Here is a 25,159-nt window from a genome sequence, read left to right as displayed (position 1 = left end):
GCAAAAGCATCACAAAAGTGGGCCATACTAGGCTATATTCCAAATCTTCTGAAGATAACATAATAAAACATAGACTTATTCACTGAAAATCTCATCGGTGCTGCAATTCATGAAGAAATCTTTCCTTGGAGTTGGATCTTTTCAATGAATTACAGTAGCTTATCCAGTTCACGAAACAGGTCTGAAAGATTCGTTCAGTCCGTGTGTTCTGTTCACTGACTCTATGATTGAGGCACAGTGATTAACAGCCCATTAGAGGGGAAGATCAAAGAATCAGTGCTATTTTTAGTAATATTTATATACTATTACAGCATTTATTAATATTTAGAAATTAGTGTTAGTGTTAGCGTTTCAGTTAGTGGCCAAGGCAACATTTCTTATTTTTAAGGTTTCTTAATTTTAATAATAATTTTATATATACCCTACAGATATATATAAATTATCTGTAGTTTTGTGATTTATTAATCACAAAACTGTGATTAATAAATAATAAAGTATCTCTCACAGACTTAGAATAGTGCATGAGTCATCTTAAATACTTTATGATGCATTTTTGATGTTTGAACGCTTCAGTCATTCAATACAATTGTATGGAAAAGAGGGACCAGAACAGTCTTCAGAATATCCAACCCGATCTCACGGCAATTCGTACAAATTTTACGATGTGGCTAATTCGTACAAATTCATACGAATGGCCTACACCTGACCCCGCCCCTAAACCTACCCATCACGTGGGTTTAGACAAATCGTACGAGTGAGGTCATACGAATTTGCACGAATTAGCCACCTTTTACTCGCTCATATGAATTCGTACGAATTGGTCGGGTGATAGCGTTGGAATCTCTCTATTTGGTCTTTTTATTTTTTTCAGAAAAGAAAAAAAAATGAGTGGGTGGACAAAAAAATAAAAGTGTGTGTGTGAGAGAGTTAAAGGGTAACTCTCGCCAAAATACAGTGGTGGTCAGAATTAATGGCACCCCTGGTAAATACGATAAAAAATGGCTGTAAAAAATAAATCTGCATTGTTTATCCTTTTGATCTTTCATTCAAAAAATCTGTAAAAATCTAACCTTTCATTGAAGTAAAATAATTGAAATGGGGTAAATCACATTATAAAATAAATGCTTTTCTCCAAAGCTTTTCGCCATAATTATTGGCTCCCTGTTATTAAATACTTTTTGCAACCTCCTTTTGCCAAGATAACAGATCAGAGTTTTCTTCTACAATGCCTGATGAGTTTGGAGAATAACTGACAAGAGATCAGAGACCATTCCTCCATACAGAATCTCTCCAGATCCTTCAGATTTACAAGTTCATGTTGGTGGTGCTTCTGTTCAGTTCACCCCACTCATTTTCTATAGGGTTCAGTTTAGGGGACTGGGACGGTCATGGCAGAAGCTTCATTTTGTGCTCAGTTACCCATGTTTGTGTTGATTTTAATGTTTGTTTTGGACCGTTGTCCTGATGGAAAATCCAACCACGGCACATTATAATATTTCTAGCAGATGCAGACAGGTTTTGATTTTTTATCTGTTGGTATTTGCTAGAATCCATAATACCATGCATCTGAACAAGAAGTCCAGGACCTCCAGCAAAAAAATAGGCCCACAACATACAGTGAGGAAAATAAGTATTTGAACACCCTGCTATTTTGTAAGTTCTCCCACTTGGAAATCATGGAGGGGTCTGAAATTGTCATCGTAGGTGCATGTCCACTGTGAGAGACATAATCTAAAAAAAAAAATCCAGAAATCACAATATATGATTTTTGAACTATTTATTTGTATGATACAGCTGAAAATAAGTATTTGAACACCTGTCTATCAGCTAGAATTCTGACCCTCAAAGACCTGTTAGTCTGCCTTTAAAATGTCCACCTCCACTCCATTTATTATCCTAAATTAGATGCACCTGTTTGAGGTCGTTAGCTGCATAAAGACACCTGTCCACCCCATACAATCAGTAAGAATCCAACTACTAACATGGCCAAGACCAAAGAGCTGTCCAAAGACACTAGAGACAAAATTGTACACCTCCACAAGGCTGGAAAGGGCTACGGGGAAATTGCCAAGCAACTTGGTGAAAAAAGGTCCACTGTTGGAGCAATCATTAGAAAATGGAAGAAGCTAAACATGACTGTCAATCTCCCTCGGACTGGGGCTCCATGCAAGATCTCACCTCGTGGGGTCTCAATGATCCTAAGAAAGGTGAGAAATCAGCCCAGAACTACACGGGAGGAGCTGGTCAATGACCTGAAAAGAGCTGGGACCACCGTTTCCAAGGTTACTGTTGGTAATACACTAAGACGTCATGGTTTGAAATCATGCATGGCACGGAAGGTTCCCCTGCTTAAACCAGCACATGTCAAGGCCCGTCTTAAGTTTGCCAATGACCATTTGGATGATCCAGAGGAGTCATGGGAGAAAGTCATGTGGTCAGATGAGACCAAAATAGAACTTTTTGGTCATAATTCCACTAAACATGTTTGGAGGAAGAAGAATGATGAGTACCATCCCAAGAACACCATCCCTACTGTGAAGCATGGGGGTGGTAGCATCATGCTTTGGCGGTGTTTTTCTGCACATGGGACAGGGCGACTGCACTGGATTAAGGAGAGGATGACCAGGGCCATGTATTGCGAGATTTTGGGGAACAACCTCCTTCCCTCAGTTAGAGCATTGAAGATGGGTCGAGGCTGGGTCTTCCAACATGACAATGACCCGAAGCACACAGCCAGGATAACCAAGGAGTGGCTCTGTAAGAAGCATATCAAGGTTCTGGTGTGGCCTAGCCAGTCTCCAGACCTAAACCCAATAGAGAATCTTCGGAGGGAGCTCAAACTTCGTGTTTCTCAGCGACAGCCCAGAAACCTGACTGATCTAGAGAAGATCTGTGTGGAGGAGTGGGCCAAAATCTCTCCTGCAGTGTGTGCAAACCTGGTGAAAAACTACAGGAAACGTTTGACCTCTGTAATTGCAAACAAAGGCTACTGTACCAAATATTAACATTGATTTTCTCAGGTGTTCAAATACTTATTTGCAGCTGTATCATACAAATAAATAGTTAAAAAAATCATACATTGTGATTTCTGGATTTTTTTTTTTTTTAGATTATGTCTCTCACAGTGGACATGCACCTACGATGACAATTTCAGACCCCTCCATGATTTCTAAGTGGAAGAACTTGCAAAATAGCAGGGTGTTCAAATACTTATTTTCCTCACTGTATAAGATCCAGCAGTATATTTAACTGTAGGCATGGGGTACTTTTTAATCCCTGTTTGCACCAAACACATCTGGTGGGTTTGCTGCCAAAAAGCCCTTTTTTGTTTCATCTGACCATAGAATCCAGTCTCTTTTGAAGTTCCAGTCATGTCTGTTAACTGAATATGCTGGAGTTTATTTACAGTCAAAAATAGTCGAATGTGAATGAACTGACTCTGAATTTTAGCATTTCATTTTAGTATTAGTATTTTTAGCATTAGTATTTTATACATTTAGTATTTAGTTTTTCAAATACAAGGTCAATATTGATTTTCACTAACGACAAAACAACCAATTTCCATCTTTACTCTCCTCCGTTACGTTGCATTCGGAGATCGACTATTTTTGACTGTCAAAATGCCGGCGGACACAGCTACAGTGAGTTGTTCAAAATCTTTCTTTTTAGTAAACTGTGTACACAAACAATGTTCTCAGTGCTCGAGTTCATGTGAAGAGCCCCTGGTGATACTTCAAGTTACATGTTGTGTCGAGCCTTCTTAGTGTTTTAAAAATAGTGATTTTTGATGCTATCATAGAAGTGCCCAAAGCACTCCCATTCAAAAGGCAATTTGACCAAAATACAGTCAAACTTAAGTGTCATTTCCATTCTAATTATGCTTTTAAACGAAGGTTTGCCTCGGGTAGATTAACAAAAAGACCCTAGGTTGCATTTTGGTGAGAGTTACCCTTTAAGTCGTTGCATCAGGTTTCAAACTTTTTGGTTAAGATCATAAGAAAACATGAGGAAATAAAAGGGCAAGCAGAGAGAGCGTGACAGATAAGAGCAAAGCACAAGTTATAAGCTTTATCCACCTGGCTGGCAGGCCATCTAAAACGTCAACTGATAAACGAAAGGCAACATGTTTCTCAGCAGTTCACAGCTCAGTTACAACTGAAAGGCAGAAGTGGAGATTAAGGAGGAGGAAAAATATAAAAAATTATATATTTATCACACATACACACCAAACCAACAGCTAGACAAACCCAAAAGTCTTTAGTTTCTCCCACTCTTTCTAGTATTGATGTGATGAAAAATTACATGACTACCTTGCAGCGCTCATGTGTCCAAAACCGAGCCTCATTAATCTGGTTATATTGCACTATTTGGTGTAAACAGCAAATCAATGTCTGTGCAATGTGTTCATTGTTTGAAGCGCTGGAGAACCTTGAAGCAAAGGAGTTGATGTTTAGTCTGCAGATGCCTTTACCTAAATCTGTTAATAAACCACATCACTGCGTAACAAGACTAAACACGACTACACACCAACCTTGACTGCAAGTGTATGTCAGTGAGCCCACAAGCTAAAAGAAAATTAATCAAAAATTAATTAAAAATGTAAAAAAAAAAAAAAAAAGTTAACTCTTTCTCTGATGAGAAATTAATGAGCTATGACAAAGAAACCAGATTCAAGTTTAACTATTTGCGTGTCACTACATGAGGCCTGTCGCTGAAAAACATGTCCATATGGACAGCTTCCCATGTCCGAGATGTTCCGAGAGGGGTGGAGCACAGCTGTCCCTCCAGGCTGTCCTAAACTCACACAGCCAATCCAGACCGAGATAACACCTGGAGTGGCAGGTGAGCGTGCCATCAGTCTAACAAATGACACCAATTAAACTATTATAGAGCAAGACAGAGGACAGATATGTGGCACAACAGGAAGAGAGCTGATTAGCACACATCATTAACATTGATTTATTTAATTAGTGCTACGTTCAGCACTAATTGATCAAACCTAGAGAAATTGTTCACCAGACTGTAAGGAGCCGGAGGGCATTGGATTTTACAGCATATAGCTGAGATACAAAAGCTCTGACCCTTGATCCCAATTAATGAAATTGGAACACAGATACACAAGATAATTACTAACTGCTGCCGCTTCACACCAAGGCTGTTTGTTTATCTTTTGTTTTGATCCTCTTTGTTTGTTTTCCCATTCTACTAGTCCAGTCTCATTCTACTAACATCCATATAACAGACATTCCCAGATTCAATCTAATTTTCAGAGTCCGAAATCGCCAGTTAATTTAGTATTATTTACTATTCTAGTATTCATTACTGTTTTTGAATTAGTCTTTATTTTTATATTTTCCATTTTAGAACGTTTTAGTAAATTTTTAATGTGCTTTTGTATTTTTTTTTTCTATTTAGTTTTAATATAATATAACAAACTCATGTTATTTCAGTTAGTTGCCAAGGCAATATTTCTAATTTTTTTTTTAGTTATTAAATTTCATGTTTCTCATCTAATATGTGTATTTTATTTCAGCTTTATTTCAATTAAAAAAAACTTTGTATTAGTTTTAGTTAATAAAATACTCTGAAAAAAGTACTCTGCATTTGATGAAGAACTTCTTTGACCATTTTAAAACTAAAAGTATGTTTTATACAGTAAGTATGCATGAAATAGCCTATGAATACAATCTGGACATCCGTCTCTTCCATGGCCTCATTTAGGATAGAAATTGTCCAATGGATGAGCACTTCAGAATCTCAGCCATCTGCGATTTTATTTGCATACCGATTTATAAATATTGTGAATTCAAAACTACTAATCATTTGACAACCATATAGTACGGAAGTAGGCATATTCAGATGTGGGGAACAGTTTCCACACTTAAAGGTGCAGTAAGTGATTTCTGAAAAACGCTGTTGAAAGTGGATTAGACCGAGCACCACAACAAACTTGTAGCCAAACAGCAATAGGGGGCGTGTCCACTCATGATGGGAGAGGAGAGAGAGTGAGTGAGAGGGAGATTTGAAGAAAGACTGTTGAAAAAGAGATGGCTGAGAGACATAAAAGAGAAAAGGTCTGAGGAATATCAGTGGAAAAAGAAGGGTTATGATCAGGCAAGAGCATTAAGACGTTAATATTAGAAAAGCTTTCCAGCGCAATAAAGGGAGGCGTGTGTTTTTTGGGGTTGATTTAAAGGGCTATTTACACAACACTGTTTTCAACTAAAAATGTAAAATATCGTATGCGTTTTGGCCGTTAATTTACACGACAAAATGCAAACCTTTAAAAACGGGTTTCAAAGTGTACGTTTTTGAAAAACGTGTCCGTGTAAACAACAAAAACGCAAATCTCTGAAGACGATGATGTCATGCACATGCATATTACGTTTTCAGTCTTTAGCGTTTCATCGCCATCTAACGGCCTGGCAAAATCCAGCGTTTTTAGTCATTTTTGCGGATCTGTTTGAATGGGGATCGTTTTGACAATGGTGTCATCTGTACGCGGGAAAACACATGAAAAACTTCTCCGTTTTAAAGGGGTGGTATAATGCCCTTTTCACAAGATGAAATATAAGTCTCTGATGTCCCCAGAGTGTGTATGTGAAGTTTTAGCTCAAAATACCCCACAGATATTTTTATATAGCATGTTAAAATTGTCCCTTATTGAGGGTAAGGAAAAACACACCGTTTTTGTGTCTGTCCCTTTAAATGCAAATGAGCTGCTGCTCAAGGCACAGAGGGCAGAGCTCCAACAGTTTGCTCTCACACAGACATGAACTGAAACTTTCAAAAACTTTTAGCCTTTTATGTTCAAACCGGATTCAGACAAAGATGGAGAGACTCAAGAAGAAGTGACAGGACATTTCTGAATGGTTAGTTGATGAATTTATGTAGCTTATGTGTAGTTATCTTCTAGTCATTGATTAGCATATTCTGTCATGATAATCTATAAATCACGTTCCCGGGGGCGGGGTTTATGTAAATTATAGGGTTGGTGATGTCACTAACCCTGGAGGAATGTTGTGTAGTCCCTACCAGCTGTTTGTTGTTCTTAAAAAGCAATTTCTTTAAAAGCAAATATCTCCCTTTGCTTTGAACTTTGAGCGTCGTAACTTTGCAGATGTTGCACACTTTTGTTGCACACAGACATTACACACTAACTAAAGTTAGAAAAGTGAAATCATAATCAACCACCCCTTTAAGCATATCATTGGTGTGTAAAGGTACCCTTAAATATCAACAGTGTTCAACAATGATTCTCAGAAATCGCTTACTGCGCCTTTAATGCTGCAACATTTATTAACTGAGGCTTTGTAAATTGACTGAAAAGCACATACATTAAACATATAATAATAATAATCAAAACTTCCATGGTCATGTGATTTAAAAATGGCAGCGCCCATTTAGTGGCAACCTGCCCCATGTTTTCTTAATCTGCTCATCTCATGTGATTGTACATAATTTGCGTTAATTTATATTAAAAAAAAGCTGTTCATTTCTTTCTTTGTGCATAAAACTTTAATTAGAAAAAAAATACCCAATGTACCTTTAAGGATTAATACATCAAAGTTTAGTTGGTGGAAACAGTGAGGCATGGGACAACACGTTACCACATTTAAACCCTTTAATAAGTGCAGGTGTGTTTTAGGCTGCAGACATGAAGCAACACAAATCTGGGAACGTTTTCGCGCTTAGTCACCTCACATTTACTGGGCTGAGCTCCCGAAGAGCATCGCGCGCTGAATTACGCACAGGGAACGCAACCGCAATCCTGCGTAATGAGGTTCATTGGAAACAGTCAACGCGATGAGTATGAATTAAAGGTAATTGTGAACTTACCGTGTGTTTGTTGTGTTCCAGTATACAACGTGTCTCTTTGCTGTCGTTGACAAAACGTGTATAACCAGCGCCAGAAGTCTCATCATAGCGCAAACTCCAGAGCACCTTGGCACGTTCATGACTGAAATCGTCCAAGCCCTTGTGGGCCGCTTATGAAACGAGTTTAAACTGAGGTGAGATTCAGTTCTGAGTAAAACCCAGCAGAAGAACTTTTACTGGGCTAGAAGAGAAACAGAATTCCCAAGTTGATAGGAACTCTGAACGCTTTTACAAGAGAGACATGTTCTGCTTATTAAATGCAACAAGAAGTTGCACGGTTTAGTTTATAAAGTCACAAAACATATGTTGACAAGTTCATAAAGAAACATTCTTGCGATTCCTTGTGAGGTTTAGTATTTCCTTGTGAAGATCTGATAAGTAGTCATTCCACTTTACGCTGACATAAAAAATAACTTATTTTTCTTCAAGTGTAAATCCAGTGTTGGTTTATAAGGTCCAAGTTTGACAGCAACTCCAAACTTCTCATGAAAAGAGTAGACAATTGTTTGTAGACGCGGGACGCTCTCAATCACGGCCGTTGATAGTTGACAGTGATTAGGAGTGACTGGAGTGCGTTTCTGGGCAGGGCGGAGGACACGGGTGCGTGAGCGTTGAAACTTTGAGCCAATCAATGATCTAAGGGGCGGGGCCAACATTCCATAGCTTTTGAAGGTGTGCTGCACACACAGTGCCCTGGCAGCTCCACTTTCGCTGCATATGGGTCAAAAGTCTTTCAAGTAAGTTTCTTCCTCGTGAACCATTTTTTATTTTTTTTTTCAAATGAAAATCTTATAGGGGTAACATGGGGGAAGATGCCCCCCTTAAAGTGGTGGTTGATTATGATTTCACTTTTTTAACTTTAGTTAGTGTGTAATATTACTGTTTGAGCATAAACACATCTACAAAGTTACAACGCTCAAAGTTCAAAACAAAAGGAGATATTTTCTTTCAAAGAAATTGCTTTTTATGGACTAGCTACAACAAATGGTTGGTAGGGACTACACGACATTCCTCATGGGGTCTAAGACATGGGGTCATCTTACCCCTAGGGTCTAAATTTATCTTTTTACTCCAAAATAAAAACTTTTACTCTACAAATCTAAAAACATTAATGTGTCCAAATCCCTTATTTACACATAGACACAACAAACGTATTCAACATAATACAATGTCATAGATCACTATTTTTGCAGAGACACAAAATTAGATCAATTAACCTCAAAATAGTTTCAGCTGACTAAATCTCACAAATGTTGATATTCAGATGAAATGACAAAATTGAAAATATCATATAGCCATTCATCAAAAGTACTGAAAATTAAGGTAGGGTTATCTTACCCCGGGGGGCATCTTTCCCCGTGACCCTACTGTTGTTGTTACAGTAACAAGTTTGAAAAATTGTGGTGACGAGATATCATTCTGCCTAAAATTACATTTGTATTCTACTGAAAAAGTCATAATAGATTGTGTTCCAAATGCAGCAGTGGTCCATTCTGGGCCTTTACATTATAAAATATATATTATATATAAATTATATATTTATTTTAAGAAATTAATGGTTTTATTCCACAAGGATTCATTCCACAAAATTGACAGTAAATACTTTTACATTATTACAAAAGTTTTCAATTTCAAACAAATGCTATTCTTTTAAACATTCTATAAATTATGAAAAAAATGTATCAGAGTTTCCACAGAGATATTAAGCAGCATAACTGTTTTCAACATTGATAATAACAGGAAATGTTTCTTGAGTAGCAAATCGGCATATTAGAATGAATTACGAGGTAGGAAGTTGTTTAGGACGTCAGGTGTGTTCAGTCATGTTCATAAGTAAGATGGTGGTGTACTTTCTCTTAATTAGAAAATGAAGAACAAAGAATGTGCTTTTTTGTTTTTAACTATTTTATGAAGCCACTGTAAACTTTATCGGTACATATTATGTTGATATATTACAATGCTTTCATATTTTGTGCAGGCAGTTAGCTTCTTTGCAAATAGAAAACCCTGATAATGTCATTGTAAAATACATTTAAGTATAGTGGTATTCCGCCATGTTTCACTGAAACACCCTCGTATATAGGTAAACAACTCGTAAAGATCCCGAGCTTCCCACTCATATTTACGACATTGTGCTCACGTTCTTGCAACTTGAACGCACCATGATTTCTGAAGGATCATGTGACACTGAAGACTGTGGTGCTAAAAATTCAGCTTTGCCATTATAGAAATAAATGACTTTTGAAAGTATATTCAAATGTAAAATAGTTATATTTGAAATGGTGTGTATGTGTGTGTGTATTTGAAATATTATCTGCTTTTTCACTTTAATAATCCTGTTTTTGTTAAGATATTGTCACCAAATAATGGGCTGTTTGATAAACCAGAACAACTAGCTCAGTAACAACACTCTAGCAGATCCATTTGAAACCCACTGAACATAAAGGACATTTGTTTGGCAGAGAAATCTCCACAGTTATTACACACCCTAATTCTCCTCCTCAAACTGGTTATTCATGAAAAGGGCTGTTTTCACCATTGGGGATTGAATTAAGCATGTTTGCAGCATTAGCCATAAGACTTCTAGGAAAGAGCTTCTACTGTATATCTTTTGTCCAGCTCAATGTGTTATTTCCGCATACTTTTTTTGTATGTGTTTGTTCATTTGTTCCTTTTTTTTTGCTTTCTTCAGAATCCCAAGCCAGTGAAGTATCATTCTGACATTATTCCATTCATTAGTAGTGCATGAGGATGTATCCTTGAAGTTGTTTTGAAGTACACAACAGCTTCTGGAGACTTTGGCTCTAGTTCTGCTAATCTCTGTGGGAGTCTACATGTTTTGTGTTTGTATGTGTGAATGTGTTGATAGGTAAGGGAGAAGCAGAATTAATTCACCTTGCTGACGACAGAGATCCCGGGAGAGTACGTGTTCAGGCAGTAATAACCGTGGCCACCATGTGCGGCAACAGTTGGTGGTCCCTTGTTATTATCTGTGCGTGTTAAATTACTGGCTCAAGATGTGAGTAATGCGAGGCAGGTACGACCAACGGTGCGGCAGGCCCATCACTCTTAGCGGCAGGTGGAGAATATTCACCAATGACGTTGGGAAGCGCAGCGGTGGGTATATTCGGTGGCTAATTCTTCCAAGTCTTCCCCTCGCTATGGCACAACCTATTAATTCCCCTGTCCTCTTCTCATTAATATCACATGATTGTGCGCCGGCGTCTTCCCCTGTGTGATTTGTCCCTCTGGAGGATTCAGTCCCCCGACAACAAAGCAGAATTTCCTCGTTCCCTCGCTCTCACGAAACGTGGGATAATTACACAAAAGGTCTCACCCACTGAGGCCCGAATTGGTCTCCTCAGTTATTATCTAATTAATAAAGCAGTGTGATAATGGGCAGCACATACACCAGAGATAGATATTCACGCCTGGACCTTCATATCTGACTCTGTGTCGCTTCCTGACCGCAGATTTGTCCTGTCTCGGAATTAACAGGATATATTCAGGTCTTTGTGGCGGTGTAGTGCAGCTTAGAGCCCTTGTGGAGGTCATATCTGCAGCACAGCAGAGCTTTGATTTATATAATGAAGATCTGGGTGCCAGTGGTCCATGTGGGCCGGGTCTGGGCTATTGTGTGGGAGTCTCAGCAGTGCTGTGGTAATTAAGAATTGTGGCTAAACGGGGAACAGTCACCTTGTGCTCCTCCAGGAGTCGCTCTAAAGTGTGTTTCCTGCTCCTGCAATCAGGTGTTGTTCCAAAACTTGCGTCCCCACCTGACCCTGCTCCTGTTTTATGTAGTTTTACCAAGCTAAATGAGAGCGCAGCCATCATATGGTGTATACACTGTAAAATTATTGGACACAGCCTGTTTTAGGGTAGAAAGTTTTACATTGTTCATGCAAGTACACAATAGTTAACGTACACTCTTGCAGTGGTCTTGCCGGTAACAAACGTCAGTACTCCAGGGCAGGGGTGTAGCACCAAATCTTGGGCCCTATGCCATGTGTGGGGGCCCCTTTGCCATCATCCTGTGATCCATGCTATTTATCACTCTTTTTCTTTTTCTTTTAATAAGAGTGTACAACAACTATACATATAATACTCACTGATAGAAAACATACTGTTTATTATGTATACAGTATAACATTCATATATGTGTATGAATTGTGCTATACTTAAATAGAGCACTGCAGTATCCCCTTACACATAAAAATGACAGTTTAATAATATTTAATTAGATTATGCTTTGTATTCCCAAAACATCTACAACAATCGAACTATTTAACAGTGTAGGTACCTCTACAAGCATAATGAACACAGGATTGATGCTAAGCCATTAATAACATGTCTGATGACTGTTATCAGTTACACACTCTAAAAAAGCTGGGTTGTTTGGTTAAATACGGACAAACCCAACTGTTGGTTTACATTTTTTTTAATGAATTTTTAAAGGACAAATTCGGTATTTTACACTTAAAGCATCTTTTGCAGTGATTTTTGTGTGAGCATATCAGTGAACACCCCTGACCACTCGGTGAGTTTCACGTCTTTGTAAACGAAAGTTTAATGCGTTTTAGGAAGGATTGTTCCAGTGCACCTATGCAACCATTGTGGAGGTGGGGGGGTGCTACCACAGAAACTGAAAATTCTCGGGCCAGCAGCATTTGTCCAAATTTCAATCTTAACCATTGTATTTCATCAGAAATGATCTGAAAACAGGGCTTTAAGTGTAAAAGACCGAACTTGTCCTTTAAACCCAGCAGTTGGGTTTGTCCAAATTTTCACATACAAATCATGATTCACAAATAATTATGTACTAAAATGTATTGTAAATATATGAAAGAAAATGTAGTTGTGTCTTTTGATATTTTGACTTTTCATCATATAAGAATATAGCTCAAACTGTACAGTTCTCTGTATTCAAACGCAGATACGTGTATGTACAGCTGGCTAATGAGATGTCTGTAGAAATTGTGTTTATTGTGTTTGGACTGGTTTTGAGGAAAGCAAACGTAGCATTGCTCAAGAATCTTTCTGCGCCTCTTCTCAGGTGAGAGTGTGTCTTTAGAGAGTGGCATATGTTTGCTATGGTATAGGCCCCGGTGCAGGTTTGCTGTGGGACCCTCTCGGTTGAACCCCCCCCCCCCCCCCCCCCGAGTATCACCACCACCATTCTCCCCTGAAGCGACAGCCCTGGCTGAGAGAGTGACAAAAGCCTGTAAAGGAAAGTTTGTGTGGAACGCTCACATATAGAGATGGTTTTGGCTTGTTTTATGCAAATGATTAACCTTGGGCATGCAGCCACTCTTTTAGAACAATCTAAAATCATTAACATCAGAGGTTAAGAACAAATTTATGTGTACATGTTGTGAATTGTGCTGACATTTTTGACGTTCTTGAGTGTAATTATTAGTAATTATGAGACCCACTGGCTTTCTAAGCTATTTAATAAACTCTATACTAATAAATTGTATCACAGTAGTTGACCTGACAGACAAAACTGACCGTAATCAGACACACAACCTTGCTATAGCGCACCTTGAGGCAATGCTGAAAATGCAACACATAAATGAAACATTCGTAACACAAAAAACACACAAAGTCTAGCTTGTATGTTTGCGGCCTTATTTGCGTTGTTGTATCGTAACGCCATTGATTCGTTAATTGTTATCTTTGTATTTCGCGTACCAAGTGTTGTCTGTTTGTGGTGTTTAAAGAGGTGTCATTCATGATTTTGTCTGTTCATATGATTAGTGTTCATGTGATTTGTATTTATGTGATGTCTAGTTTGGGTCTTCAACCAGGGCTCTCTGATGGAACTATGGAGAAGATATATGTTTTGAAAGTACACTATTCTGGGCTCTCTATTGACTGTGAAAACATAAAATGGCAAGTTTCTTGGGCAGGAACATTGTTTTATTTATTTGTTTTTCCCTTTAGCTTTAGCGCTGCTCTTCGGCTTGGTTAAATCTGACGGTTTGGGGTATACCCATGGTGTCCTGTGATCAGCATATCAGAGCGGATATAAATAGCATCACCTGAGAAAGTCCTACGAGACGTATGAAAGATGTCATCTGTGCAAGTCAGGCCTTCTTTCTCTCTTTTTTTCAAAACACGCATGCACGAATGACAGAAGATGTATGTAAATCTTTTGTGTAGGCTTACTGTAGTCTGGAAATAACATTTTGAGCACATTTCATTTCTAAAAAAAAACTAACAAGAAATCCTCCTTAACTAAAAGAGTTTACTTTTTTGTTACTTTTTCACTCCTTTTTGGGGGGCCTCTGGGTCTGTTAAGGTTAAAAACCTTTAAACGTTAACTTCCACTTTTCTCATAGACAATGCAAAATGAAGTATATTGGACAATTCAAAACTATTTACAGTACTGTTCAAAAGTTTAGGGTCAGTAAGACTTGTTTCATGTTTTTAAAGAAGTCTCTTATGCTCACCAAGGGCCAAGGCTGCAAAGCAATAATATTGTGAGATATTATTACAATGTTTTCTTTTTAAATATATTTTGAAATGTAATTTATTCCTGTGAATTTTCAGCATCATTACTCCAGTCTTCAGTGTCACATGATCCTTCAAAAAATCTTTCTAATATGCTGATTTGGTACTCCAGAAATATTTTGTTATCAATGTTGAAAACATTTGTGCTACTTAATATTAGCATTAGTAAAAATCTTACTCTCCAAAAAACAAATGAACAGTATAAATAGGACCAATTTTCATAGAACTCAAGTTGAGTTTTGACATCGTCCCAGAGTTACTTTCTTTAGATGGATTATTGTTATAATTATGGCTGGGTTTTTTTTCTTTTAAATCAAACATTTACTTGAAGTAAGTATAGAAGAACTTGATGCAAATTTTTCCTTCCTTTTTGAAGTTTTATGAACAGCTATTTTTATATAGGGTTAGTAAGTGTTCTTAGAAACGACAGCAGTGGGTCTTTCTCTCTCTCCATAAATCCCTCAACCCTATCCGTGTCACTTATGTCCTCCTTGCCTCCCTCATTTCTCTCTTGTTTCTCTCTCTCCGTCCCTGTTGTACTCCAGCTGTCAGGGGAGAGTTAATCCTGTTATCTGTACAGGCGCAGACTGACAGTCTCACACACATACACAAACACACATTTTCCCAATCCGCCGTACTGTAATCAACCAGGCTGTACACACCACTCTCCCCTCTATAATTAACTTTCCTCTCAACCGGCGTCGGCATGTAACACACACACAGACTCACAGAGGCACTGCTCAATTAATTAAGCTGCCCACATGCAAACTCGAAGGGAGTGAGAGAGAGAGACCGGTTCCCTTTCGCTTTTCACTCTAAACTGCCCCGCTGCATAATAAATTCAATGAAGAAAGTGTGATAGCGAGGACATTTGAGACCCGGAATTGATGCATTTATGCTTGGCTTTATTTTTGGCCTAACATGGTGCATATTGTTGGCTCTTAACAGCTGAAGACAATGTGACTGAATGCATCCATTCAAGTTCAGTTTATGTGTGTAGGTGAGAACGCATGAGCTTTTGTTCATGTAAATGAAAGGGAAAGCGCCAAACGAGGTAAATAACTAGGCAAAAAACCTGCCCTGCCAAAACAAAACACACAAACACACACAAGCAGGAAGACACGTCACTCGCAGGCATTCAGGTTGGGCTGTAGCCTTTATGTTTTTCACACAGTTTCTCTTTCTAAAGCTCTCTCTCTCTTTCTCTCTGAGGGGTAATTACAGTGGTGGGCTCAAGCCGAGCCGGTAAACGCTTCTCTTTTCCTCTTTCGCTCCCACCAAGCAAATTATGCACTGGTTACTATAGAGACCTGTTTACAAAATGTTCTTTTTGCCTTTTTCTTTCCTCCCCCCTCTGCCCTCTCTCGCTCCATTTTTCCCTTCAATTTTCTGCCGCTCCCTCAAACTCAGTGTGTCTCCTTATGTACTGACTGATGCCTTCATCCGCCTGTCATCTTTATTTCTTTCTTAGTCTCTTGCCTGCTGTCTCTATGCCCGACTGCACACATAACACACACTTGCACACAAGAACGTGAATTATATGAAAATATGATTGCGTATGATATTGAACGGCTGTCTGTGTAAGACATAAATGATGAATGTCTTTTTTAATAAAAGGTGTAAAAGAAATATATTTCTCTTCATGTGTTATTCTGATGTTGTGCAATTTCAAAATCGGTACAGACCCATTGTGGTATAAATATTACATTTATGCATTTAGTTGACATGAATCTTCAAGCAGTGACAGTGGCGTCCTGCTCTGACAGGCTATATTTCATCTAAAATTATTTGAAACCTATTTTAAATTACTAAAAAAAAATGGTGAAAATTATTTAACGCAAAATGTTTTATTTACCAATATTGGTAGCATAAAAAACATTATTTACATAATTTGATGTGGCAAATTGGCTTGTTTGATTGGGGACCTAGAAATAGTTCAGAATCTTAAATGTTTATTTTATATTTTACATGGCAATGTTTTTCTGTTTACTGAATCAAAACACTTTATTTAAATGTAAATTATAGTTTACATAAGTCATTTTAGACTGTATTAATACATTAAAACTAAAATCTTGATTTAAAAAAAAAGTTTGAATCAAAGATGCGGTGTATTTCTGGAATCCATGTTAGTTGTGTGTTTTCCCTGTGAATCGAAACCATTATCATGTTACTACTTGCACATCTTATCTTGTCCTTGCTCAACTCTTCCTTTCTCTGTTTGTTTCCTGGTTACACTTGTCTTTCCCACACACTTGTTATTGGCAACCTTAGTGGTACCCAGTGTATTCAGAGGATGTTTCATGCCTTTTTTACCCCTTGTTAAATTCCTTCTCATCGCTCCACTTTGCTGCCTTGGTGATCTCATCTCTCTCTCTTGCTCCCTCTTTAGGCATTTACTTTTCAGGCAGGGATTGACTTCTGCCAAAGCTGTTCAAATATGACAGCGCTTAGACAATAAAAGTGCACCATCATGGCAGCTTGAGAGTACAGTACACAACCTGAGAGAGAATGTTTGTGATTCACACGAATATCACAGCATCTGAAGCAATGGTTCTAAACTGGTTTTTCTACAGGACCTGGATTTTACATTGGACAACAAAAGGTTACCCAACACAGCAAACAGCAAAATTGTTTATCATACGAAAGCCCTGACAGAATATGTAAAATTATAAGCATGGCATGTCACGAGATATAGCCTATACAGTATAAGTGCAATTTGGAAGCCTGAGGGTCAGTTCACAAAGAACGCTTTTTATTTGTTTTAAAACATGTGGTAATTAGAAGTCTTTAACGTATACATCTCACGCAACATCTCTGCGGTTTGATTTAATTTAATTTTTTCGCCCGTGGTTTAGAGGTTTGACATATTGTGGCCTTTTAGCTCATTAATGAAAACAGACTGTTGAAGTTGAAATTGTGTATTAAAGGGGTGGTTGAATATGATTTCACTTTTTTAACTATAATTAGTGTGTAATGTTGCTGTTTGAGCATATAGGCTACAACATCTGCAAAGTTATAACGCTCAGTTCAAAGAAAAGGGAGATACTTGCTTTTAAAGAAATTGCTTTTTAAGGACTACAACAAATGGCTGGTATGGGACTACATAAACCCACCCCTGGAACACGAGTTATAGATGATCAAGACTGAATATGCTAATCAATGACTAGAAGATAACTACACATAAGCTAGGCTACATAAATACATCAACTAACCATTCAGAAATTTTGTCTACATGTTGTCACTTCTTCTTGAGCCTCTCCATCTTTCTGACTTCGGTTTGTCCATAAAAGGCTAAAAGTTTTTGAAATTTTCAGTGCATGTGTGTGTGAGTTAAAAGGACACAAGCAGTTGAAGCTCCGCCCTCTGTGCTGGGAGCAGCAGCTCATTTGCATTTAAAGGGACAGACACAAAAACTGCGTTTTTGCTCACCCTCAAAAAGAGACAACTTTAACATGCTATATAAAAATATCTGTGGGGTATTTTGAGCTAAAACTTCACATACACACTTTGGGGACATCAAAGACTTATTTTACATCTTGTGAAAAGGGCATTATACCACCCCTTTAAAGGTGCAATGCGCAAGTCTCTGAGTTTTTGCAGAACTATGCCCCCTTCTGGCGACACAAGAAACTGCAACCAGAGTTGTGCACGCGGTTACATGGAGTTTGCGTTGGGGTTTGGGATGAACTAGAAGCCGGTCTCTTTGAATCCATCTTCTACTTTTGCAAAAGTCGCTCGAGTTGTCTTCGCTGATGCGGATAATGGCGGCGAATACACAAACCTGCCAGACATAACCAGGTGAGCGTGAACGCGCATGACGTCACGCCCAGTCGATTCCGTCCCGAATCCCTCTTATTTATTTTACTGTACATGATTATAGAGGCAATCGCAGTGATCATAGAAGGGCTCATTCAGCCCATCAGGCAATTGTTTAAGCATGTATGGGTTAGAAAAACGGGTATTTTTAACATGAAAAGTTGCTTAATGCACCTTTAAGCATAACGGTGACCGTAAAATATGTATCTTAGGTGTGGAAGTGGCATACTGTTTTGGAAGCTTGTTTTCTCCACAGAATAAAATATTTTAAAAGATAATTGCGACTTTTTTAAAAAGTCACAACCATGCATATAATGTTCGACAAGCTGTTCAAGTTGTGGGACTGGAAATGATGTGTTTCTATGGCGACACTATCAATGCCTAAATGAAAATGCAGCAGTCAGGTGGTACAGCAGTCACGTGGTACAAGTAGGAGCTCTTAAAAATTACCATCTTACAAGTTGAAATCTTGTAATTAAGGTAATTACAACATGGCGTAAACACACCTTTAACGCTACACTGTGTAGGATTTACTCCCATCTAGCGGTGAAATTGTATATGACTACCAACTGAATATTACTTTCTAGCCCCTCCCATTCCGAGGGCTTTAACTCCTATGGTGGCCGTATTAATTAAAATCTGCCGGCAGTCGCGAGTAATCTCCCTTTCACATTTCTTCACGGTGCCACTGAGTGTAAAAACGCGAAAGGCGAATTTCCAGGTATGTCCCTCTTTGTCTAATGTATTTTCAAGATGGATGCGCAACATGACTTCCGCCATTTGAGTGACTCGCTCGTATGTATGTATAGTTCTAAATGGCAGATTATACACTTACAAGAATACTTAATTAGTTGGTTGAAGTGATTACACATTCATGAGAACGTATCATTTTGAAAGAACAAAGTGTTTTTTGCTAAAAATCAACTTAAAATATGTAGCTTTAAAAACGTGGATACATGCACGAGACAATGAGAAGCGTGATCTAGCGTGTGTTTACATAGAAACCAATTTACTAATAGCGCAGATAAATGCAAAAACGCATTGTGTGTGAACTTGTGTGAACGCATGTAAATACGTTGGGCCATATTCAGCATGACCATGATTTGGTTGGATACACTGCCTTGACACCAACTAAAAACTATGGGTGCGTATTTTACCAAATGTCAGAGGTGGACGAAGTACACAACTTCCTTACTTGAGTGAAAGTATAGATACTACTGGTCAAATATTACTCCGTTACAAGTAAAAGTTGTAAAGACCTATTTTTACTTAAGTAAAAGTACAGAAGTACTCGTTTTTAAAAATACTTAAGTATCAAAAGTAAAAAGTAAATGTTAATGCATTGTTTTATTATTGTTGCATTGTTGTATGTAATACTTACAGTACTGTATGCCTCTGAATCTAAGCCTGCCTACCCTCATATCAATATCACATGTATTTCTAGAACACAGTTCCAGTAGTGGGATTGAATATGAGATTGAATAAGTGCACTCAATAGCGTCCACAATGGTTTCGGACACCCAAATGGCTGTTCCCTAAAATATTGCCCTATTTAAAGTTTTTTGGCTTTTAGTGTGAATATGTTAGCCTTACTGTTATCTATAATCTAGTGTGCTCCAAAAAAAGTGACAAAATTCGCATTTAGAAAACCAAACCCAACGTTGAAAATGAAAATCAGGTTTATGTCAGAATCCAATGCCGGATTGACGTTGATCTCCAACATTGTACAGACGTTGTATTGTGGTTGAAAATGAAAATAGGGTTGATGTCAGAAACCAACATCAGTCGGGTTCTGACGTCAACCCGACTTTTATTTTCAATCAATATCCAACGTCAATCTGACGTCGGGTTCTGATGTCAATCAGATGCAGGGTTCTGACGTCAACCCGACTTTCATTTCCAACCAAAATGCAACCCCTGCAACCAAAATCATCCAGTGACTGATGTTACTTTCTACTCAAGGACCATGACAGAATTGTAGTGGAGTAAAAAGTACGATATTTGTCTTTCAAATGTAGTGAAGTTAAAGTAAAAAGTTTCCAGAAAAAATAATACTCAAGTAAAGTACAGATACTCAAAAAGTGCACTTAAGTACAGTACTCAAGTAAATTTACTTTGTTACTGTCCACCTCTGCCAAATGTTGACAAGCCTATTTACTTTGCAGTCCAATATGATTATATACTTGGTTATATTTTTAAAGTTGCGTTTTGTTTTCCCTGCATTCCTTAATTCCCAGAACAGGTCCGCCACCCACCAGTTGAGAACCAGTTGTTAGCATCCAGTCTCTGTGTATATATGGAGGCCTGGCATAATGTTTATTACCCAGGAGTCTCTGATTCTTACAGAGTAACTACTCAATGTCTTTCTCAGCCCTATCCTGTTCATGCACTGCTGGGAAGCATTGTCAGCACATAGTCCAGTGTAGTGTTCAGGCAATTAATTTAGACTCTTCTTTCATCTTGCTGTGTCTTCCCTGAAAATGAGTGGTCCGCGGGGGGTTTAGAGCTTTATCAGGGCCAGGGTTTTAAGGGTGGACATATATTAGACTGCATAACGACTCGAATTTTTGGTCTTTCGAGATTTGAAAAAGGCACATGTTTATAGAAGACATAATTTTGGATGGTTAAATTGCGATAGACATCTTTTGTAGGTGTGGCTGTTTGTATTAAAGTGGGTTTAGGGAGCATGGGCGGCTCGTGCTGATGGGAAGTAAAAGTTAATTGTTCCCCAAAGGCACATGCAGAGTTGGAGGACGGGATAGGCTCGAGATGATGGTGCAGATTTCTTCCTCCTTCATTTCGTTCCCTTCACCCCAGTCTCCTCTGCTGATTCCTGTTCCTGTGTTTGTGAAATAAATAATAAATATGTTTAATTAAAACTCTAATACGCGGTGTTTCTGTTAATCCCAATTTATGTATTGTAATTAAGTCTGTCTCCTCAAGCTTTGTTAATTGCTCACGCATATGTAAATATGCGAGGCAGTCGGATTGATTCAGGCTTATATGCATAATCACAGTGTTTGATTGTGTCTGTATTTGTGTGTGTGTGTGTGTCTGTAAAAACCATTTGCATTTTGGTTGACACAGAGGTGTGTGGGCAGAGAGAATATTATTATGCTGTCATAAAGGCGGTTGATTGGTATAATGGGATGATACATAATAATACGACTCAACTTATTTGTTTACATGTCATGATGTAGATAATATATAGCCTACATCCATCAACTCAAACAGATTAAAATCACGGCAGGAGTTTGAGTATGTACTCTGTCTGTCTGTCCATTCGTTCGTCCATCTATTCACCCAGGCTGTTTTTCTTTCTATTTGTCTGTCTGCTTTCTAGATCTCTCTCTCTCTATCTCTCTCTCTTTCGCTCCGTCGCTCATTAGAGACAGAGGGAAAGTGATATCATTCTAATGATTACCCTTTTCTCCTCTCCCCCACTCTCTCGCTCTTTTCAGTAAATGAGTGAAAGTGATATCTCTCTCTAATGATCAGTGTGAATAATCGGCCTCTATATAAAGTCTTCCTTTAGTGTTTGAAATCACTCTCGCTTTTCTCCCACTCTATCCTTTCATTATTTCCTCTTTTTATCCATTAGCCCTTTATGAGGATGGTTCTCCTTTCATAGGCCTTAATGCTGTTTATTAGCGATTGAGGGCTTGGAGGAATAATTAAATACAAACATGCATGATCACATGCACCCACACTTTTGCAGGTGTACTGTGCCATGAAAACACGTTTGGTATTTGACTGCTTTCAACTTAAAAAGCACTGAAATGTCCATAGACCTCCATGATCTTTAACCCATCAAATTACACAAAGTGAAAATGCTGCTGTTACTTTGAGGAACTAATTATAATTGCCTTAACTTTTTTGGTTTCTATAATTTAGTCTGGTTGATTGCCATATTGTCATATTCAGGTTGATTGTTTTGTCATATTGATGGTCAGAGGTCACTTTTCCATCGGGTTCGAGTATGGCCGTTACAGGAAGACAGTGATTATAATTTATAAAGTTATACATTTGGATATTTTTCTTACAAAACACATCGTGTTGCTTCAGAAGGCCTTTATTAACCCTCTGGATCCTTTTATGATGGATGGATGCACTTTTTGGAGCTTCAAAAACTCGTAATATACCTAACTCTGGTTGTGTTTGGCTGAAAGAAGGTCAGAATGTACACCAAGGATAGCTTGAGGGTGAGTAAATTATGGGATAGTTTTAATTTGTTGGTGAGCTAACCCTTTAATTCAAACGGAAACATCTTATAACTTATACCAATTGACTTGTCTAGTAAATGCATCTTGATTTAAGAATTTTTAGATATTTGGACTGGAAACAATTTTTCAAGTGTTATCATAACCCCCCCAAAAAATATCATAAAGATCATAACTATAATATTATAATTTAATCAGCATTTAATAACCTTTTTAAGAAACACTTTGAGCAAAGAACTACTTGGTTAAAGTCAATACTACCGTTCTATATTTGTGCCAATATATATATATATATATATATATATATATGTATGTATGTGTGTGTGTGTGTGTGTAATAAATTGATTAATTTAGCTTTAAATGGCACAATACCATTTACATTAATTACCGAAATTCATTCCTTCGTTAACCATTTCAGTCCTGACTCTTGGTGATTCCAAGGGCCATTTCTCACCATATACGAGAGAATGTCCATGAATTTTCTTGGCAATGATTTTTCTGGGGTAGGTTGCCAGGTCTTTCCCCAACCCTCCCCATTACTGACACTTAGTATAAAATCTCTATATTAAACTACAGAAGTTATGCATTCCATAGAATGACCCTCACATCAAAAAGACATGAAAAAAGACTGATAAAGAGAAACACACAAAAAACAAACAGCAAAAAGTGAAAACAGAGCCAGTTTTCCACGTGTTTATTTTGTGCTTACAGAAGTTTTTTTATTTTATTTTTTAGCTTTTTTCTCTCGTTCTGGTGTGGAGGACTTGAGTTATTAAAACGCCAACCTTTCCAACAAGAAGCAATAAATCAACCTAAAGATCCTGGGAGAGAGAGAGGGAGAGAGAGGGAGAGAGAGGCAGAATGAACAGAAGCAGATCTGAGAGCGTAAGGCCTTGGAGAATGGATGGATTGGTGAAAGAGAGGACAGAGTTGAGAGAAGCAACACTGTTAAAGAACGAAACCAAAACTAAATAAGGTCCATAGGTGATCCCCTCCAAGCCTGAAATCCTGAAATCAGTTTAGTCCAACTCTAGATCCACTGAAGTTTTTTATTTGTTATCCGTAATATTTTACAGAAAGCTTTACTGTAGGCTATTACTTAATCTGCTGTGTCTCTGATACTGTAAAGCAGTGCACAGACACACACACTCAGTCAGAGTCAGCCAGGCCTGACAGGTAGAGCAAAGCTGGGTGAAACGTTAAATAGTTTAGTCTCTGCTTAAGTAGCTGTCTCTCTTGATATCTCTCTTTGTATTCTTCCCCTTCCTCTCCCTCCATCTTTATTCAGTACCAGATACAAAGAAAAATACATTCATCAGGATATATACACATCCACACCATGCTTAGTCTACAAATGTGCTTGCATATATGCTTTAATCCGTGTGTGTTTGTGTGTGTGTGTGTGTGTGTGTGTGTGTGTGTGTGTGTGTGTGTGTTTTACTGTAGTATGTGAAGAAAACCAAAGAGAATAAAAACAAATTGTACTTGAATCGTACTTTTCAACGAGAAAGGGCCACGTGAGTGCATTTGATTTATTTTCTTAGCTCAGACATTAAAACCAACAATGTGCCGCTTGGTTAGGCTATGGGCCTACACCTCAAAAAAATAGCTTGTTACGGAAAACACTGTCACCCTACTGAAAACATAATTAAGTTAGCAGAGTGTTTGTGACACTCTTTACGCTTTTTAAATAGTGTCTAAATGTAAAGGGCTAAATGAGAAATTGGTAGGATCTCACATACAGTTCATGAGATTTAAAGCTCTGTGACTCGCAGTAGAGATGATATATGAGTTGAGATGCTCCTACAGCTCTGATAAGCATGATTTAACCTCATGACTGCGTAAGTGCGTATCGGGACTCTAAACGCCCCTCACAATTCACAGACAGGGAGCACTACCGCACGTTCTCACCTGTGAATCACTAAACCTCCTGGTGGTTCGAGAAAAGAGTAAAGAAAAGAAACATTTGACTAAACCATGGCACCACGGGCACATCAACACTAAAACCAGCCGTGTGACTTAATCAACCGTCCCATCATTTCTTGGTAAAATGCCTGGAGAGAAAAAGAAATTGTCTAGACATAACATTAGCGCAGTGCCGTAAGAGAGATGAGACATGATTTCTTTGAGCAAATGTAGCCTAATGTCTCAGAGGAGAGAAGTTTTTATCTATTTCAGGAAGAATACTATTAAACCAGCTAATGACCCAGCAGAACAGAAATCCAAAACCATGGCAACAACTGCCACTTCTCTAATTACATATTAGGAAAATCGAATACTGTAATTAAAGAAAATTAAATATGGAGATTAAACAGATCTAGAATGGCAACTGAGTTAATGGCAACGAATTTGTTACGTGTGTGGTTTAGTTATCTGTTTTTTGTGAACCAGCGAATAAATACAAACATGTCCGATTTTATTATTATTATTTTTTGCATCATCTCGCCAAGTCATATAGATATAATGTGAACATATTTAATTTTTCCGATGGGCCTAATTGATGCATTATTTGGGTCAGTGACATGATGCCCCTTTTTTTGGGTCCAGACTCCAGATCTATTCATTTAGTATTTTAGAAATGCAGTTCATTTACACAGTTATACTTGACTACACATGATTTACATTTCTGAATTAAACTTCAATGTGATATTTTTGGGGGCATAAAATGTGCGATACAACTGATTTTTACAAATGTTTTAGATAATTAAAAGAATAAACTTCTTGAAAACAGA

The 25,159-nt window shown here is 38.0% G+C and overlaps 1 protein-coding gene across 2 annotated transcripts in view; it reads right to left on the bottom strand.

The window, feature by feature from the left end:
* Positions 1-8,441, bottom strand: part of efna4 (ephrin A4) — a 50,411-nt gene extending 41,970 nt beyond the window's left edge. For both annotated transcript variants that reach the window (XM_079893930.1, XM_079893931.1), the window contains exon 1: positions 7,840-8,441. In XM_079893930.1, the coding sequence (XP_079750056.1) occupies positions 7,840-7,958 (119 nt within the window). In that variant the 5' untranslated portion in view covers positions 7,959-8,441. The remainder of the gene's footprint in view (positions 1-7,839) is intronic.
* Positions 8,442-25,159: the final 16,718 nt, after the last annotated feature.

This window comes from Squalius cephalus, assembly GCF_949319135.1.
Source record: "Squalius cephalus genome assembly, chromosome: 15".
Taxonomy (NCBI): Eukaryota; Metazoa; Chordata; class Actinopteri; order Cypriniformes; family Leuciscidae; genus Squalius; species Squalius cephalus.
Note: the sequence above shows the minus strand (reverse complement) of the source record. Positions and strands in the feature narration are given on the sequence as shown.